We start from the raw sequence: 19,552 nt of genomic DNA on the forward strand, positions 1-19,552 counted from the left end.
CCTAAAGTGTGTGTGCCAAAAATGAATAAATATGTGACTGGTGCCAAGTCCTTACTGTTAAAGGTACAATTGCAACATAAGGTGCTTCAATTATTCAACAAAAGTGCATAGTGCAGCATCACTAAAGTGACCAGTGTTAAATCATATAAATCCATACAACATTGTGCAAAATATCCATCATAAATAGTGACTCTTGTGCTGTGACCAGTATTGGTTGGATAGGAAAAATTCCGTTTATGAAAAAAACAAGTTCTTTTTGGAGTATTTTGTAGTGTTCAATCTTTGCGGGTCAAATATCTGTAGGAAAGCTTCTTATCCAGGTGCTGATCCATACCCCTGCAGGGGAAAGGAGAATCCGGTAAGTGCAAGCATTGTCAGAGCATGCAGACAAGGCACTAATTAAAGAAACCAGCACCTGGATAAGAAGCTTTCCTACAGATATTTGACCCTCAAAGATTGAACACTACAAAATACTCCAAAAAGAACTTGTTTTTTTCATAAACGGAATTTTTCCTATCCAACCAATACTGGTCACAGCACAAGAGTCACTATTTATGATGGATATTTTGCACAATGTTGTATGGATTTGTATGATTTAACACTGGTCACTTTAGTGATGGTGCACTATGCACTTTTGTTGAATAATTGAAGCACCTTATGTTGCAATTGTACCTTTAACAGTAAGGACTTGGCACCAGTCACATATTTATTCATTTTTGGCACACACACTTTAGGAATTATAAAGTCATTTTAAAGAGAGGTTTTTTTTTTTTTGTCTCCATAAGGGCAGCGCCATACTATTCCTGTTTTCCTTTTTTTTTTTTTTTTTTTTTTTTTTTAACACTTTCCACCTAGATGATATTACATCTATATCCACAACTACTTTATTACTTAACTTAAAGGGCACAATGCACCTTTGTTGAACAATTGGAGCACCAGTTGTTGTATTTTCATTTTGAATAGAAATATTCACCACCAGTCAGTTTTATTCAATTTTTTAACATATACAGGTTTTAGAAGCAATTCTATAAGGATACTAGGCAATACATTCACTACAAAGAAAGAAAAATAAAAAAAAATTTGTCTCCATAAGGGCAGCGCCATACTACTCCTGCTTTTTTACACCATCCCAATGGACTCTTGTTTTTACACTCAGGTTTGGCCTTGAGGAGCAGGCCACTTGTGGGTTAATGCACAACACATTGATGTAATCTGTTTTATGTCATTTTGTTTACTTACTACTTATTAATTGTCATAGATTTTGAGTCAATTATTTCACCCAGAGGTGACCTATTGGACTCAGACACGTCCCATACTGTTTGTATGTGTTCACACATTTGTCCACCTATGTTTTTTTATTTTTAGTCTTATTTTTAAGTTTTTGTTCATGGTGATAGTTGAAGATCTGTCACTTCACATTTTATTTCATTATTATCACTAGCCCTATGGGGTTTAGACCTCAGGGCCTTATACCTACACCTTTTTAGATATCACGTTCATGTTCTCAAGATGGGTTGAACTTTTCGTGACCACAAAAGAAGATGCACAAACAGTAGTGAGGATCTTCACTCAGGAAATCATTCCTCGATGGGGATGCCAACTTCAAATAAACTCAGACAATGGTCCAGCTTTCAAGGCCAGGGTCTGCCAGGACTTGGTAAAAACTCTCAAGATAGAATGGAAGTTTCATATTCCCTACCACCCACAAAGCTTAGGGATAGTAGAAAGATTGAACATAACAATAAAAGACAAGATAAGAAAGGCCACAGGAGGAATCTTTGCCAACTGGAAAAAGGTCCTCCCAGCAGTCCTGGCAGAAATAAGAATGACCCCTTCCAAAACAACAGGGTATTCACCTTTTGAAGTTTTGATGGGTAGACCTTTCCCTACCCCATGGGCCAGAGCACCTTTAATGATAGAAAAGGGAGATTTAGACTTAATACAGGAAGAATATGTAAAACTGGTTGAAACATTGGATACAATCAAAAGAAATATTGCTCACACCTCTCCTTTCTCTTCACAGGAAGCTACTCACCCCTTCAGGGTGGGAGACACCGAGGTGGTCCAACAGCTGAACAGAAATAAGAAGCAAGAGTATCCCTTTAGACCTCTTACTACAGTGGTTGCAGTGACCAGAACAGCCATCCTAGTGGAAAACTGACAGTCCTGGATCCATGCCAGCTGAGTAAAAAAGGTTGCCCAAAGCCCTAGGAGCAGGAAGGAGACTTTGAATAAAGGAGGCCCTCAAGCATAAGTCCAAGCAGATGAAGGAGGAGTTCCTGGGAAAGCAGGTCCGGCCAGAAAAGATGACCTCGCTTATTTCACCACAGACTTCTGGCAAGGCATTTTGCCTCCTGATCCTGATCTCTCTAATAGTGTTCCTGCCCACCCGCATCATCACTAACTGTATCTACCACCCTGAAGATTTGGGTGCAATTAAAAGTATCTGTGGGAACACACACACACAAGAGAACTCTACAGTGACACAAGCTAGAACAAAGAGAGAAATTGGAGATAGTTTTACTGATAAGATGCTTTTGCTAAAATTTAAGTATGCTTATGCTCAAAAATCAGGGTATGAAGAATGTTGGATATGTAGCAAATTACATCCTAGCACTGCCCGAATTCCCCTTTTGGCTGTACCTTTAAATATTTCCTCCTTCCTCAACAAGACTCCTCCCGTCTTCTTAATCAACATATCTACTCTGTACATAAACAACACTGTTACCTTTCCAATAGCAGGTAAAAGTCATTCCCCTGATTGGTGTTTTAATTTAGGGAATGAGATACAGACTAACCCCTCCATTTGTAGCAGGTCAATAGTTAACATCTCCATGTGTGACTGCAGGGGCAGAGCCAAAGATGCCTGCTCACTGTTTCAAGTATCTGACCCAAAGATAAACCGTACTTTGCATAACTTTTCCTCCCTCTCTGATTATTTACGTGATATGTTCCACCAATTTATAATCGCAAAACAGGACAAGTACACTCACGAGATTGTCACTAAGAGACCTTTTACACTGGGACAAGGTATCTATGTATGTTGTGGGAAAGTGTGTTATCCCTGGGAGCCCCTCCATGTTAAGGGATGGTGTTATCTTGCATCTTTGGTACCTGTCATGGGAGTGCTAGGGGATGATAAAAGGGGACATCCCCTAGAGGCCAGTATACACCCCAGATATCCCCTCAAACACCGTGACAAAAGGGAATTGTTCTATAAACAAGATATGGCCTGGGCATGGTTTCCTTCTTGGACAGGATGGGGTATAGACATGATGAAAAGGTTGAACAATTATTCAAGTATATTGGATGAGATAATGGAGAGGAATTCAGATGACATTGCTATGTTAAACATAGAAACTAGAGCAATCAGAAAACAGCTAGAACTACATGAGTTGGCTATAGAAAGCATGAGTGCAGCTCTCACAGGTTTATGTGAAATGACTGAGGACTACGAATGCTGTACTTGGATCTCTAACACAAGTGCCAAGGTGCCTGACTACTATGATATTATTGCACAACACCGAAAAGAAGTAGGCCAGCTCCAGCAGGAAGCTAGGGACATTGCTAAAACATGGAGCCCATTTGACAATGCAGGATTTGGGTTTGGAGGGGTATTTTCATGGTTAAAAGACATTGTCCTTGTCATTGTTATGATATTTATCCTTGCTCTGATTCTTTACCTCTGTTTTAAGTGTTGTACCTGCATAATTGCACGCATTCAATCTCCTGATGATAAGGTTCTACATACATGAAGAATCATCAGGCAATCTATGCCACAATCCCAAAGAAGTACTAGAATACTGGATAGAATGTAGAGATCATCTTATATGATCTAAGAGGGGATTGAAGGCATATTTAGCTTAACCTCATCCATTTTACAATAATCAGTTTCCATTTTGTGTTTTATCCTGTACTCCATTTTACAAACAGCTGTGTTACTGTCTATTGTTCTTGTTATCTTTTCCTAGTTTTGTTTCTCATATGATACTTTCAATTTCTCGTAAAGCACATGATTTCCGGGAAATAATGTATGAATTTTTCAGTTGAGTTTCGGAATGTCATAATTTTTGCTTGCATTTGATTGGATAATCTGTATTAACGTTCAGGGGGCTGTACTTTCTCACAAGACTCCCTTTTATATTCACTGAGACAGAATAAAGATTTAGATTTGCTCGGAGAGACTATTGTCATTGTTTTGTTATCATTGTCTTAATGGGCTAATCTCACAGGCCTGTGGGGATTGGAAGGTATACCTTATGCAGAGTTATTGAGGGTCTAAAAATACCCCTAGACAATCTACATTCCTAACAGCCACCATTATTTTCCGGCACTGCGATAACCCTCTCTTGGCCATGGAGTTCACCAAAGCCTCACAGGTCACTGGAGTCCTCTTCCACTCCTCCATGACAACATCACGGAGCTGGTGGATATTAGAGACCTTGCACTCCTCAACCTTCCGTTTGAGGATGCCCCACAGATGCTCAATAGGATTTAAACCCATCACCTTTACCTTCAGTCAATCACCTTTACCCTCAGCTTCTTTAGCAAGACAGTGGTCGTCTTGGAGGCATTTGGGGTTGTTATCATGTTTCAATACTGCTACGCAGCTCAGTCTCTGAAGGGTGGGGATCATGCTCTGCTTCAGTATGTCACAGTACATGCTGGCATTCATGGTTCCCTCAAGGAACTGTAGCTCTACAGTGCTGACAGCACTCATGCAGCCCCAGACCATGACACCCCCACCACCATGGTTGACTGTAGGCAGGACACACTTGTCTTTGTACTCCTCACCTGGTTGCCGCCACACCTGCTTGACATTATCTGAACCAAATAAGTTTATCTTGGACTCAGCAGACCACAGGACATTGTTCCAGTAATCCACGTCCTTAGTCTGCTTGTCTTCAGCAAACTGTTTGCAGGCTTTCGTGTGCATCATCTTTAGAGGAGGCTTCCTTCTGGGATGACAGCCATGGAGAAAAAATTTGATGCAGTGTGTGACGTATGGTCTGAGCACTGACAGGTTGACCTCCCACCGCTTCAATCTCTGCAGCAATGTCGGCAGAACTCATACAACTATTTCCCAAAGACGACCTCTGGAAATGACGCTGAGCACATGCACTCAATTTCTTTGATCGACCATGGTGGGGCCTGTTCTGAGTGGAACCTGTCCCGTTAAACCGCTGTATGGTCTTGGCCACCGTGCTGCAGCTCGGTTTCAGGGTCTTGTCAATCTTCTTATAGCCTAGGCCATCTTTATGTAGAGCAACAATTCTTTTTTTTTAGATACTCAGAGTTTTTGCCATGGGGTGCCATGCTAAACTTCCAGTGACCAGTATGAGAGAGTGAGAGGGATAACATCAAATTTAACACACCTGCTCCCCATTCACACCTGAGACTTTCTCACACTAACGAGTCACATTACACTGGGGAGGGAAAATGGCTAATTGGGCCCAATTTGAACATTTTTTTCCAAAAATTTTTTATTGAGTTTTATTAGGTTAACAATTAGTATGTAATATACATGTTAATAGAAAAATGCAAGAATTAAAAATGCAATACATAGCATTGTCGTATATAAACATATCCTAGGCGGAATACATGCGTCAATAATAGAAGTGAAAATATGCGTATAATTAAACATTAAAAACAACAGTAAGGTAGACCAAGTGCTGCTATGCTCAAGGGGGCCTCTATTTAGAAGGATTGTAGTGCATTGTGATCCGTGAACATAGTGTTCGAAGAGGATTGCGCTTTTTAGCGTGGGGGGTTGCGATAATTGTGAGGATTGTGGTATATAAGGAGGCTTTGTATACACCGTCAGAGGCCATCCCAAGTACCATTCAGCCCTATAGGGACCTCTCTGTGAATAAGAAGCGGCCAATAGAGAGCAGACATGTTAGTTGTACATAGATGGCATATTAGGGCCCATCATTTAATCCCGTTAAGAAGTTGAATTGTCTAGGGGGAAGAAGGAAGAGGTATCCAGTGACTGTTCAGCAGTGTACCTATACCTAGACACCGTGGAGGCTGAATTTGTGGCGGATGAAGGCCCAAAGGGAGCCTCCTAGGGCAATGCTAGGTGGGCACGGTCAAGGCTAAGAGGTGATGCGGGAAAGGTAAAAGAAGTTGGGGGGGCGTTAGGTGTTTGATGTGTGGAATCTGGGATCAGAGAACTGTTCAATGCGTTCATGGTGGGGGGGAGGGTGAGCAGGTGATGCGATCTGCGCCGTGGACTTCCTATAGTGTAGCCAGCAGGCCCATGTGTCATTTAATTTGGTTGGGTTGTTGTTCGCTTGGCAGATGAGTTTTTCCATTTCTGCCATCCTGTACACCCATCGGATCCAGTCACCCACTGGGGGAGGTACAGTGTTTCTCCATAGTACTGGGACACATAGGTTGGCTGCATTGATGAGGTGTAGCGAGAGGAATTTTTTGTATGAAGAGGGGGTACAGGGGTATGATGGAGTAAGTAGTGTGCAGGTGAAAAAGCTGGGGAGTAGGTGGTAATGTGGGAGATTAAGTGATGGATTTCTGACCAAAATGGCTGGATATGAGGGCACTCCCACCATATGTGAAGCAGGGTGCCACGTGCTGCATTGCAGCTCCAGCAGGATGGGGGGGGAGTGGGGGGAAAGTGGTGGATCTTGTCGGGTGTCCTGTACCACTTGGAGAACAGTTTATATCTATTTTCCTGCGTCAAGACATTGATTGAGCCTTTATGAATGAGGGTGAATATGCGTTTCCAGTCAGTAGGGGTTAGATGTAAGGATAGATCAGATTCCCATTGTCTTACTATTTTGTCTTCCTTAACATTGTGCTTTGAGAATAGAAGGGTGTAAATCGTGGAGATTAAGTGACCCTGGGGTTCCACACAATTGAATAGGAGTTCAAAGGGGGTGTATCTCTGTGCCATAGAGAGGTAGGCTTGGTCGTGTCCAAAAAGTGTTGAAGTTGTAGGTATTTATAAAAGGGGATGTTGTATTCAGGCATTGTAGCGGAAAGTGCGGGGTAGGGTAGGAGTGTACCATTTTGAAAAAACGTTGTGCCCTAGCATGTGAGGTTTGTGCATCAAAATTTGGATCTTGTAATGACAGGCCTGGGGGAAATTCGGGGTTGTTTTCCAATGGGGTCATAGGACCGTGAGAGGGTGTTGCAGCAAGTGTTTTACATGCTAGTTTGAAGAGTGTCAGCATGGCTCCAATGAGTGGGTGTGATGCGTAATCCTTGGGTATAGATTTGTGGTCAATCCAGGGCGAGTTGGGTAGTGGGAGTTTTGCAAAAAAGTCTTCTAATGTGATCCAGTCCTTGGTGAGGCGATGTACATGCCAGTCTACCAACCTGGTCAGGTGACAAGCCCAGTGATATTTTTGGAGGTCTGGGAGGCCAAGGCCTCCTAGCAGTTTGGGTGGTACAAGCCTGTCCCAGCTTAGTCGTGGAATCTTAGAAGCCCAGATAAAGATCTTACGTTTGTAGGATGTGAAGAAAGAAGGTGGTAGCCTAATGGGGATTGCTTGGAAGAGGTAAAAAAGTCTGGGCAAGACATTCATTTTCAGTATGGCGATCCTACTCAGCCAAGAGAAGGAGCCCAGATGCCATTTCTGGAGGTCGTCTTGGGTGGACAGGAGCATTGGCAAAAAGTTTCTGGCGTAGAGATCACACAGATTAGTCAGAATTTTGATTCCGAGATAAGATATTTCATGAGGTTCCCACCCAAATGGGAAATTGTGTTTGCATTGTATAACAGTAGCGGTTGGTAGGGTGATTTTGAGCACTTTCAATTTCTCAAAATTAATTTGAACGTTGGATAGGGTTTTGAACAGTGAAAAGTCTGCCAGAAGGTTGGGGATAGTTATGATGGGATCAGTGAGAAAAAGCAGAATGTCATCCACATATGCGGCCATTTTATACTGCTTACGGTTTATTTCTATGCCTTTGATGGCAGGGTTATCTCTCAATCTTCGAAGCATGGGTTCCATGGTCAGGATAAATATTAGCAGAGATAGGGGGCAGCCCTGATGGGTTCCATTGGACACAGAGAAGGCGCTCGACAGGCGGCCATTAATCCTGATTTTAGCCGTCGGGGAGGAATACAGAGCTAGGATCATTTGTAGCAGGCGGGGTGTAAAGCCTTTAGCCTGCAGCGTGGCCTCCATGTAATCCCAGGTCACCTGGTCGAACGCCTTCTCTGCATCAAGGGAAAGGAAAAAAACCTTGTGTGGACGTTTTGGAGAGCCAATGGTAGTTGTTTAGGGCTTTGGTGGTGTTGTCCCTAGCTTCTCTGCTCGGGACAAAACCAGCCTGGTTTAGCAAAATAAGTTTAGGAATAAGGGGAGAATGCGGTCGCCAATGCTTTGGCGTAAAGTTTTAAGTCCACATTGAGTAGCGAGATTGGGTGGTAATTGGACACTAATGTGGGGTCTTTGCTCTGCTTGGGGATGAGTGTGATGTGTGCTTCAAGGATGTCCCTATGAGCGGTAGAGTCTGGTGAGAGATTGTTGAAGGCTCTGGTGAGATGGGGGATGAGAATATTTGGGAAGGATTTATAGTAGCTGACCGATAGGCCATCTGGACCAGGGCTTTTGCCTGCTTTCATCTGCTTTAAGGCCGTAAGGGTTTCTTCTACTGAGAGGGGTAGATCTAGTGATTCATCCAAGGAGAGAGGGGTTTGACCGTATTGTGCTAAAAAGTCTGTGATGGCTACCCTGCGTTCTATGGTAGCTTTGGTCTGTTGTGTGGGAGTAAGGTTGTATAACTTAGAAAAATATTGGACGAATTGGTCAGAAATGTCCTCAGTGGTAACCAAGGTATCCCCAGAAGGGCGATTGATTTTGTGAATCGTGTGGGCAGCTCTCTTGGTTAGAAGCGCCCTTTCCAAAAGTTTACCGGCTTTATTGCTAAATTCATAGAATAGCTTACGTTTTAGTGTACTATTGAGTATTTCTAGGAGTTCCTCCCTTGCTTGAGTCAGGTCTGCCAGAGAGGAGGCAGCGAGAGACGCCTTATGTGTATGCTCGAGCAGGCGGATACATGCAGTCAGTTCAGCAATACATGCTTTCTTAAGTTTATTACGTTGCGCTGCTAGAGATAGTAGTTCACCCCCAATGACACATTTATGTTTGGCCCATGTGACAGTAGGTGAAACGTCATCTTAAGTATTTTCTGCAAAAAATTCGGAAATGCATGTGATTATCCAGTGAATATTGTCTGTGTCTGTCAGCAGGGAGTTATTGAGTCGCCAAATATGTGCCGAGGAGAGAGTTGTTGGCAGTGTTAAAGTCATTGAGATGGGGTTATGGTCAGAGAGTACTGAGGGGTCAATGGTGGCTTTAGTGAGATGGGTCAGGTCTTTTTGGGAAACAAAAAAGTGGTCTAATCTGGAGTACTTGTGCGCGGCAGAGAAAAAGGTAAAATCTTTTACCTTGGGATGCAGTGTGTGCCATGTGTCATTGAGCAGTAAGTTGTTAAGTTGCATTTTAATCGCACGCAAGGCTCCGTAGGTTAGGGAAGATGTTCCGTTTGAGGTATCAATAGAGGGGGTTAGTGCCACATCAAAGTCTCCTCCAACTATCAAGGTCTCTGATTGGAAGCTGGTGAGCAGTTGGAGAGTGGTTCGGAAGAAGGTAACTTGTTGTGAGTTGGGGGCATAAATGTTGGCAATTGTGAAGGGTCTATGATGCAGAGTGCCTTTAAGAAAAAGGTATCTCCCCCGTGGATCTCTTTGAACTTCAGTAACCAGAATGGGGCAATGCTTAGAAATGAGAATGGATACACCTTTAGATTTCGCCTCGGAATTGGAGGTGTGATAGGCTGTGGGGAAGTAGTTATTCTGCAATTTAGGGATGGGGTCTGATCAAAAGTGTGTCTCCTGTATGAGTGCTATTAGGGTCTTTGATTGTTGTAGGGAGTACAGTAGTTTTGTCCTTTTTCCAGGGGTGTTGAGACCCCTAATGTTGATTGAGCATAGTTTATGTGTTTGTAGCTGTGTGTCGCCCAAAGGGGCTTGGGGATCTATTGCATCCGGTGTGGAAGTGGGGGGAGGGAGGTGAGGGTCCGCAGTGTGTGAGGTAGGTGTGGATGTAGCGGGTGGGTCACTGGGAGAGAACCGATGAAGTGTGGAGTGGTTTGTCCACAAACCTCTTAAATGTACTGAATTGGTAGAGTACAGAATGTGGACAGTGTGTGTACCGCTTAAGGGGAGACACCACCCTGTCACGTAGCTATGTGGGAGTTAACCAGAACTAGAGCAGTGAAGAAGGACTATGAATAGGTGATAGTCCGCCGCCACAGGATAATAGAAAGTAGTAGAGGAGGTAAGTGTTAGATAGCTAACCCTTGCATGGTGTGAGGTAGATTATCGGGGTGGTGAGCAGCATAAAACTAGATGGGGGTGACAAGATGTGATTTGAGAACCAGGGCTACATCCTAAAGAAAAACCAATAAAAGTCAATCATTGGGACCATCAGTCAGCCTCGACGTGTCTGGGAGGGCAGACTACTGTCTATACCGCTCCTCCCAGGCCTGCAGTGACCACAGAAGTGAGCGGTCTTCTGGGCTGAGAGCTGGTGCTGAAGCAGTAGTAACATTTAACACGAAAGCATATCATGGTGAACTAAAAATCTAAGGTTTCATAACCAGGAACTCTATGCCAGCCTCTCTAGAACAAGGAGGCAATCAAAGTAAACCGTATAATAATGTACTAAACAGTGGGTTATCGGTTAGTGAACAGTCAGTGCAATTAATAACAGGTAAACAGTTGAGGAGCCGTGATACTACCTTATTGGCCCGCTGAAGGGGATAAAAAAAGTGCATGCTCCGTGGGTGTTACCTGCTCTGTCCCGAAGGTACCGATCTCTCGGTACGGTCCATGGACTTGTCAGGTAGCAGGCTCGATCCAACTGCCGTTGATGCGGGAATTAGGCGTCAGGCCAAAGGAGTGCCGGTAAGCGGTGTCAGCAGTCAGTTGGAAGTCGCAGAGGTTGGCACATCATGTAGCGTTGGAGACCCCGCTGCAAGTGAAGGTCTCATGAGGTAAATCTTGAACAGTGGGTGGAGTGGGTATGTCGTTCGGTGAGAGGCGAGCCAAGTTTTGTACGCTGTTCAGGCTGTGGAGCTCCAACCAGAGTGTAGTGCGTCTCAAGGGTCCTAGAGGTGGAGGCGGGGGCGTTACATACTGGCTTTCCTGTGTGAGGCAGGATCATGTGCCACAAGGTGTTGTGGTACTTGTAGTTTCAGTGTCAGAGCCTTGTCGCTAGGCAGATTCTAGTAGAGTGTGGGTGACACCTGACACAGTAGAGTAGAGAGAGCCCAGACTGTAACAAGGAGGCGGTCTGTACCGGGTGGAGGGAGTTTTGGCGCTCAGCTGCACAGAATGTGTCTGATGGGATCAGATGTTGTGAACAGAAGGGTAAAACTTAAAGTACACCAGTCCAGAACTAAACAAAATCCAGAAAGAGAAATAAAATTCAAAAGAAAAAATGACCAAGAGGAGCCAAACGAGGCTAACGTGAATCATAGGCCCAGTTGCACCTGAGGGGAGCTAACGGTCCCTGCAAGCTCTCCGGGACCTAGGCGAGTCCATAGGGCTGGAATTTCGGTATCCAGTGCCGCGTCTTACCCTGTTGTTGTGCAGCGTAATGCTGCATACCAGTTGGGTACATTCACCATGGGAATACCGAGTGAGCCGCAGAATTGAGGCAGGTCTTCGGGTGCTTTTAGGAGGGCCGGGTGGCCTTGAGTGGAGGCCGAGAGGCAGAATGGTAACTTCCATTTATAAGGGATGCCTTTCCCCCAGAGGGTGTCCAGTAGGGGCTTCAGGTCACGTCTGTGGTGCAGCGTAATGCCTGAGAGATCCTGATAAATTTGAATAGGTTTCCCTTCATGAAGAATCTGCTGTCTGCCCCTCGCTTGTCTAATGATCTCTTCCTTCAACTTGTAATCCACAATACAACAGATAATGTCCCGTGGGGGGTCACACACTCCCCTCTTCGGTCGCAATGCATGGTGGATTCTCTCCATGGCTATAGGTGTTTGGGGTGAATTATGGAGGAGGCCATTAAAGAGGCCCACGACGGCATGGGATATTTGATCGCCCTCAATCGCTTCAGGCATTCCTCGAATCCTGATGTTATGATGTCGACCTCTGTTGTCGAGGTCTTCTAGGTGGCGTTGCATGTTCCGCATCTGTAGTGTGTGGGAATCAATGCGGGTTGTGGCAGTATGCAGAATCGTCTCATGGTGGTCAGTCACGCTCTCTACATTGAGAACCCTGTCATTCAGTGTGCGTAGGTCAAGCCTGAGCTTGGAAATGGCAGCGGAGAGAGTGTCTTTTATATCATCCGCTATAGTACGCAAGTCCTGTATGTTTAGCTGGGGTTGGGGCATGAGTTCAATGCCGTCCCCATTTGAGTGGACATGTGGAGGAGCAGAGGGCGTTGGGTCAGTCAGCAGTAACAGCTGCGCCTGAGAGTGTGTGTGTCCATGGTGGGAAGGCGCCATATTCCCTCTGCCAGTTCTGAACATCTCAGGGATGTTCCGGCTCTGGGTCCCGGTTAGTTCCCTGGGGGAGCGAGATCGGGAGGCAGAAGAGTTCTGGGAACCAGTCCCCAACGTTGGGGTGTAGTCTGTGGTAAAATTACCTCTGGTTTTAGGTAGATTTCTCCTGTGGCGGCCGGAGCTCAGGGATTAAGCGACCGTCTTCATGCCAGGTCAGGCCACGCCCCCCAATTTGAACATTTGCACATAGGGGTGTACTCACTTCTGTTGCCAGCGGTTTAGACATTAATGGCTGTGTGAGTTATTTTGAGGGGACAGCAAACAGCGCATATATTAAAGATGGTAGTTCCAGTTTCACCACTTTTAAATTTTTAACAAGCCGTAGTACTTCTCACCAACCGGAAAATGCACATTCCAGACTTTATTAGGCAATGATACACATTACCACCAGAGGGCAATGCACATCTAGGTCTTAATACTGCATAAAAAAATGCTCACCATATGGAGCCACAAAAAAGATGTATATAGTGTAGTATTTTATTTCTAAAAAACTTGCCTACAGGGCACTTACACTCCCTTCCTGCCCAGGCCAATTTTCAGCTTTCAGTGATCTCACACTTTGAATGGCAATTACTCATTCCTGCAACACTGTACCCAAATTAAATTTGCGTCTTTTTTTCACAAAAACAGAGCTTTCTTTTGGTGGTATTTACTAGTGGGGTTTTTTTGTGCAATAAATAAAAAAAGACTGAAAATTTTGTGAAAAATGCCTTAAAATGTCATAAAATGCCTCTGTCATAAAATTTAGCAAATTAGTAATTTTTCTTCATAAATTTTGGCCAAAATTTATACGGCTACATATCTTCGGTAAAAATAACTAATTAGTGTATATTTGGTCTTGGTGAAAGCTATAGAGTCTACAAAAAATTGATCACACCTGATGTACTGAAGGCCTATCATTTCTTGAGACACTAACAAGCCAGGAAAGTACAATACCCCCCAAATGACCCCTTTTTGGAAAGTAGATATCCCAAGGTATTTAGTAAGTTGCATGGTGAGTTTTTTGCAGTTGTAATTTTTGCCCACAATTCTTTGCAAAATTAGGTGTGTGGCTTTTTTTTTTTTTTACAAAACTGTCATATTAACAGGTTATTTCTCACACAGCATATGTATACTTGCAACTACACCCCAAAACACATTCTGCTACTTCTCCTGAGTATGGCGATACCGCATGTGTGAGACTTTTACACAGCCTGGTACCTTCAGGCGTTCTACGAGCATAAATTACACATCTCATTTCTCAACCACCTATTACACTTTTGAAGGCCCTGGAGCACCAGGACAATGGAATTGATAACAAAATGTCCCCATTTTGGAAAGCAAACACCCCAATGTATAATCTATGAGGCATAATGAGTCTTTTGAACATGTCATTTTTTTTTCCAGAAGTTTTTGGAAAATGTGGAAAAAAAATGAAAACACTATTTTTTATTTTATTTTTAACACAAAGTTGTCCATTTAAAAGATATTTCTAACACATAGCATGTACGTAGCAAAAGTTTGACCCCAAAATAGATTCTCATACTCCTCCTGAGTATGGCGATACCACGTGTGTGAGACTTTTACACAGCCTGGCCACATACATAGGCCCAACATTCAAATAGCACCTTTAGGCATTCTAGGAGCATAAATTACATATATAATTTCCTGACAACCTATCATTTTTGAAGGCCCTTCATATTTCTAACACATAGCATGTACATACCAAGAATTACACTCCAAAATAAATTCTTTTGAAGAAAGGGTGAAAAAAAAGTATTACCTGTGGTTTTAGTAGTGTCCACAGAGGAGAGAATTGGTCCAGGCAGCAGGCAGGGATGTGCTTATCGACAACAATAGTAATTTATCCAGGCAGCAGGCAGGAATATTGTCTATAGTCATCACCAAAGGCGTCGCCAGGGGGTGGCTATTGGGGCTATAGCCCCGAATCTGGGTCCCATAGCCCCGAGTCTCTTGCTGCAGAGACTCGGGCCGCGGTTGCGGCAGGCGGACTGCATGAGAGGCAGATGAGAGGAGAGAAGCGGGGGGTGTCCTTGCCGCCGAACAGCATGGCTGTGTGATCTGTTTCACAGGGTGAAAAACCTGGCTATCTGCATCTAAGCCTGTCTGTCCCAAGGAGGAGGAGATCCCTGCACACCAGCAGATCATGGCCCAGGGGCGATTGCAGAGTGTAGACATCGGGTCCCGGCCGGCATTGCTTTGGGGGTGCGGAGCCGCAGCGGAGCGGTGTGAGCAGAGCACCAAGCCGTGCGGGGGAGGCTGCCTGTAGCACTCTCCCCGTCTTAAGCTGTCCCTCGGCCTCGGGGATCTCCAATGTCTCCAGAGGCAGCCGGAGTTGGTGGGCGGAGCTAGGGGTGTAGCTGCCTCCTCCACTCCTCCCACAGATTCCTTTACTCACTGGCTGATCCCACAGCTGAAGGAGAAAGAGACGAGGACACAGCAGCCCAGAGCCCTACATCACCCCAACCTGCCCTGTACCATCGCAACCTGCCCTATACCACCCCAGCCTGCCCTATACCAAGGCAAACTGCCCTATACCACCCCAGCCTGCCCTATACCACCACAAACTGCCCTATACCACCCCAGCTTGCCCTTTACCACCGCAACCTGCCCTATACCACCCCAGCCTGCCCTATACCACCGCAAACCTGACCTATATCACTCCAGCCTGCCCTATACCACCCCAGCCTGTCCTATACCACCGCAAACTACCCTATACCACCCCATCCTGCCTTATATCAACCCAGGCTGTCCTATACCACTGCAAACTGCCCTACACCACCCCAGCCTGCCCTATTCCACCCCAGCCTGCCCTATATCACCCCAGCCTGCCGTATACCACCCCAACCTTCCCTATACCACCCCAACCTGCCCCATACCACCCCAACCTGTCCTATACCACCCCAGCCTGCCCTATACAAATCCAGCCTGCCCCATACAACCCCAGCCTGCCTTGTGTCACCCCAGCCTGCCCTATACCACCCCAACCTGCCCTATATCACCCCAGCCTGCCAAATACCACCCTATACTTTAATTTACAGGGGCCATTTGGAGGTGCGCCTGCAGGGAGGATAGACAGGAGGGGGGTGACACCATGTTTTGCTGCACCAGGTGACACCAACCCTAGTGATGCCACTGCCTGCCACCTCACAGATTTATTCATGAAGCACACAGCAATCCAAGATGGCTCTGCAGAGAACGACCACCCTGCCTCACCACAACCACTGCCCAGAGACTTTGTCACCCAGACTCTGACATGGACGAAGCCTCCCTCTCCTCCTCATCTGACAGAGGTAAGAAAGCTGCAGTCTCCCCAGCCTCATCACCCACTAAGCTGCCCTCAGCCAAAAAGCAGCACTAGGCTTCACTGCCAGCACAGCCCGCTGATCATGATGAGAACAATGACTCCCTCTCTGCCTTCCCTGCAGCAGATGTCCCACACACAGAGGCTACTCTAAAGGCACTTTCACACTGTGGCAGGGGGACATCGTAGTTTAAGCAGTGCTTTTCGGCCACTAGCGGGGCGCTTTTAACCCCCCGCTAGTGGCCGATTAAGAGGTTAATAGCGCCAAAGCGCTTTGCAGGTGCTTTGTGGCGCTGCCCATTGATTTCAATGGCAGGGGCACTTTAGGAGCAGTGTATACACCGCTCCTAAAGCACCCGAAAGATGCTGCTTGCAGGACTTTTTTTTTTTTTTTTTTTTCAAAATAGATTTTTATTAAATTTTTCAGGATGACAGTAACATAATACATATTAACAGTGCATCTAATGACATTGTATCATGTGTTAGTCATTTAAGAGCATTTAAGAACAGTATTACATATGTTGCATTGTATAAAACTGGGATGATGTTATAATAACAAGAGCGTAGTGGAGGATCTTTTTTGAGAAGGGAGGTGAGTAGGATAATAGGGGTAAGAAGAGAAGGAGAGGAGAGGACAGAGAGAGAATGATGAGAGCATTATTCAAATTGTGCTTGTATTAGGTCGTCCATTTGTGTATATATCATTTCAGAAGTAAAGTTTTGTGAAGGGAAAATTATGCTATTCTTCCATTATACCAGTTTTGCTATTGGATCCATTTTGTTCGGATGTTGTGATGTGATGCAGAACCTCTTGATCCTATATGTTAATAGGTGTAGTGTGAGCGAACCAGAGTAATCACGTCTAGTATAGTGGGGACATTATGTGTTTTCCAGTTTCTGGTTAGAAGTAGTCTGGTTGCTAGGAGAATGTGAGTGAGGATTGTTTTGAATGTGTGGGGAATTGTATCTGGTACCATGTTCAGTATGGCTAGTTGTGGTGTTAGAGTGATGTTGAAGTGGCCTATTTCTTGTATTAGGTGTGTTACTTCTTTCCATAAGTTTGTTATTATTGGGCAGTGCCATAGAATGTGGAGTAGAGTTCCTGTGTGGTTACATTGCCTCCAACAGAGGGCTGTGGTGTTGGTTTGGAATTTAGCCAGTCTTAGTGGTGTCAAGTACCATCTGAGTGTGATTTTGTTTGTTAGTTCCCATAAAGAAGGGCATCGTGTGGCTTTATATATTGATTTTAGTGCCTGTAGCCATTGTTGGTCTGAGTATTGTTCTTGGGTGTCTGTTTCCCAGTCAGTAAATGGTTTGGATTTGTAAAAAGTATTTTTTTCTTGTAATGTGGAGTAGATAAGAGAAATGCCCTTTTAGTGTGATTCTTCTGAGAAATAGAAGCTCCAGAGTTTGTTTGGTAAGAATCCTTCGATATTCGAGTGTCTAGATAGGCATGTTTGAATACGATGGTAGATGAGAAAGTCTGATGTGGGTGCTTTGTGGATGGATTGGATTAATGTAAATGGTTTATGTTGGATTATGTTTCTAAGTTCTTCAGTGGATGATGCCTGTGAAAGTAACCAGTTGGGGATGTTTAGATCAGGAGAAAGTAGACGGAGGGTTTGTAGTGGTGTATGTATAGGTTTAGTGGTTAGTGATGACCACTTAGTGTTGTGGAGGATTCTCCAAGCTTTAACTAACGCCTGAATGGTTGGAGAGTACAAATGAATATTTGTAATCAGGGTAGATGTACTAAACAACCAGCATGCAAGGTTTGGCCCAGGTGTGGCATTGTTTTCAATCGTGTCCCATAGTGTATTTTAGTGAGTTCGAGTCCATTCTTGGAGTTGAGAGAGAATAGCGGCTGTATAGTAGTCTTTTATGTCTGGGTATCCCATTCCTCCTACTAGTCTGTGTTTGATGATTTTAGAGTGGCTGGATCTCGGTTTTTTACTTTACCAAATATACTGGCTAATTATAGTTTGCAGGGAGTTTAGATAGGAGTTGGATAGGGGAATAGGAAGTGTGCGAAATGTGTAGAGTATTTTAGGCAGTATGAGCATTTTAAAAGCTGCGAGCCTACCTGTCCACGTGAGTTCGATCTTGGCTAATTTGGTGGTTTCCTGCAGTAACATTTGTTTAGTTTCTAAGTAGTTACTATTGAATAGTCCTTTCATTGATTTGGTGAGTGTGATGCCTAAATATGATATACCTGTTTCTGCCCACGGGTATATATAGCGATTGCGTAAGATATTGCTGGTTACTGCATCGAGACCTAGGTCTAATATGTAGGATTTGGTTGCGTTTACCTTATAGTATGAAATACGGCTGAATTTCATTAGTATATCTTGAACCGAAGCCAGGGAAGAGGTTGGGTTGGTGAGCATCATTATTACATTCAGCAAACAAGTTAATTTTGTGTTCTATGTGTCCTATTTTGAAGCCTGTGATATTTCTATTAAATCTGATGTGCTCCGCCAGAGGTTCCATAATTAGATTGAAAATGAGTGGCGAAAGGGGGCATCCCTGGCGGGTACCATTTGTAATCGGGAATGGTCTTGAGAGCATACCTTCTGTGTATACTTGGGCCAAGGGGGATGAGTATAAAGCTAGTATTGCTGATAGGATAGGTCCCTGGAAGCCAAATTTGTGGAGCGTCGCTTGTAGGTAGTCCCAGTTGACTCTGTCGAACGCCTTCTCTGCATATAAGGATAGGAGCAGAGAAGGCGTTCTGTTGGTCTCAGCATAGTGAATTATGTTTATAAGTCTTCTGGTTGCGTCGTGAGGTTGTATTACTTTTGTGAAACCAGATTGGTCTGGGTGTATTAATTTGGGCATGATTTGTACTAGTCTAGCGGCTATGCTTTTGGCATAAATCTTTGTATCTATATTAAAAAGCGAGATTGGGTGGAAGTTTTGGGGTGAGGTAGATTCTTTCCCTGGCTTCGGCAAAGTGATTATTAGAGCATTGAGCATTTCATTGGGGAGAGAAGAGGAGGAGGCAACGTTATTGCACACTTGTGAAAGGTGAGGTGCTAAGGTGGTACCAAATTGTTTGTAATATTCACTAGACAATCTGGTCCAGGTGATTTGTTAGATGGTAAGGCAGATATGATATTTAGAATCTCTAGGTCTGTGAATGGTTTGTTTAGCTCATGAAGTTGATGTTGTGAAAGTTTCGGAAGCTTAATTTCCTGCAAGAATGTGTTGATATCTACTATGGATGGTTGGTTGGTGTTAGTGTCTTCTTTCAGGTTGTAGAGTGATTGGTACTAGTGGCTGAAAGCGTCCGCAATAGCTTGCGGGTCAATGATTTTTTGTTTTGTAGCTGGGTGAAAGAGGTGTGGGATCTTTGACTTATGCCCCGTACACACGGTCGGACTTTGTTCGGACATTCCGACAACAAAATCCTAGGATTTTTTCCGACGGATGTTGGCTCAAACTTGTCTTGCATACACACGGTCACACAAAGTTGTCGGAAAATCCGATCATTCTGAACGCGGTGACGTAAAACATGTACGTCGGGACTATAAACGGGGTAGTGGCCAATAGCTTCATCTCTTTATTTATTCTGAGCATGCATGGCACTTTGTCCGTCGGATTTGTGTACACATGATCGGAAATTCCGAAATTGGATTTTGTTGTCGGAAAATTTTATCTCCTGCTCTCCAACTTTGTGTGTCGGAAAATCCG

At 44.4% G+C, this 19,552-nt stretch overlaps 1 protein-coding gene across 1 annotated transcript in view; it reads left to right on the top strand.

Annotated features, from left to right (window-relative positions):
• The window catches only part of LOC141145226 (NXPE family member 1-like), a 146,633-nt gene extending 142,508 nt beyond the window's left edge, over window positions 1-4,125 (top strand). Inside the window, exon 7 of the mRNA XM_073631728.1 lies at window positions 2,024-4,125. Within this exon, the coding sequence (XP_073487829.1) occupies window positions 2,024-2,085 (62 nt within the window). The 3' untranslated portion in view covers window positions 2,086-4,125. The remainder of the gene's footprint in view (window positions 1-2,023) is intronic.
• The last annotated feature ends 15,427 nt before the right edge of the window (window positions 4,126-19,552 follow it).

Source organism: Aquarana catesbeiana, linkage group LG05 (genome assembly GCF_042186555.1).
Source record: "Aquarana catesbeiana isolate 2022-GZ linkage group LG05, ASM4218655v1, whole genome shotgun sequence".
Classification (NCBI taxonomy): Eukaryota; Metazoa; Chordata; class Amphibia; order Anura; family Ranidae; genus Aquarana; species Aquarana catesbeiana.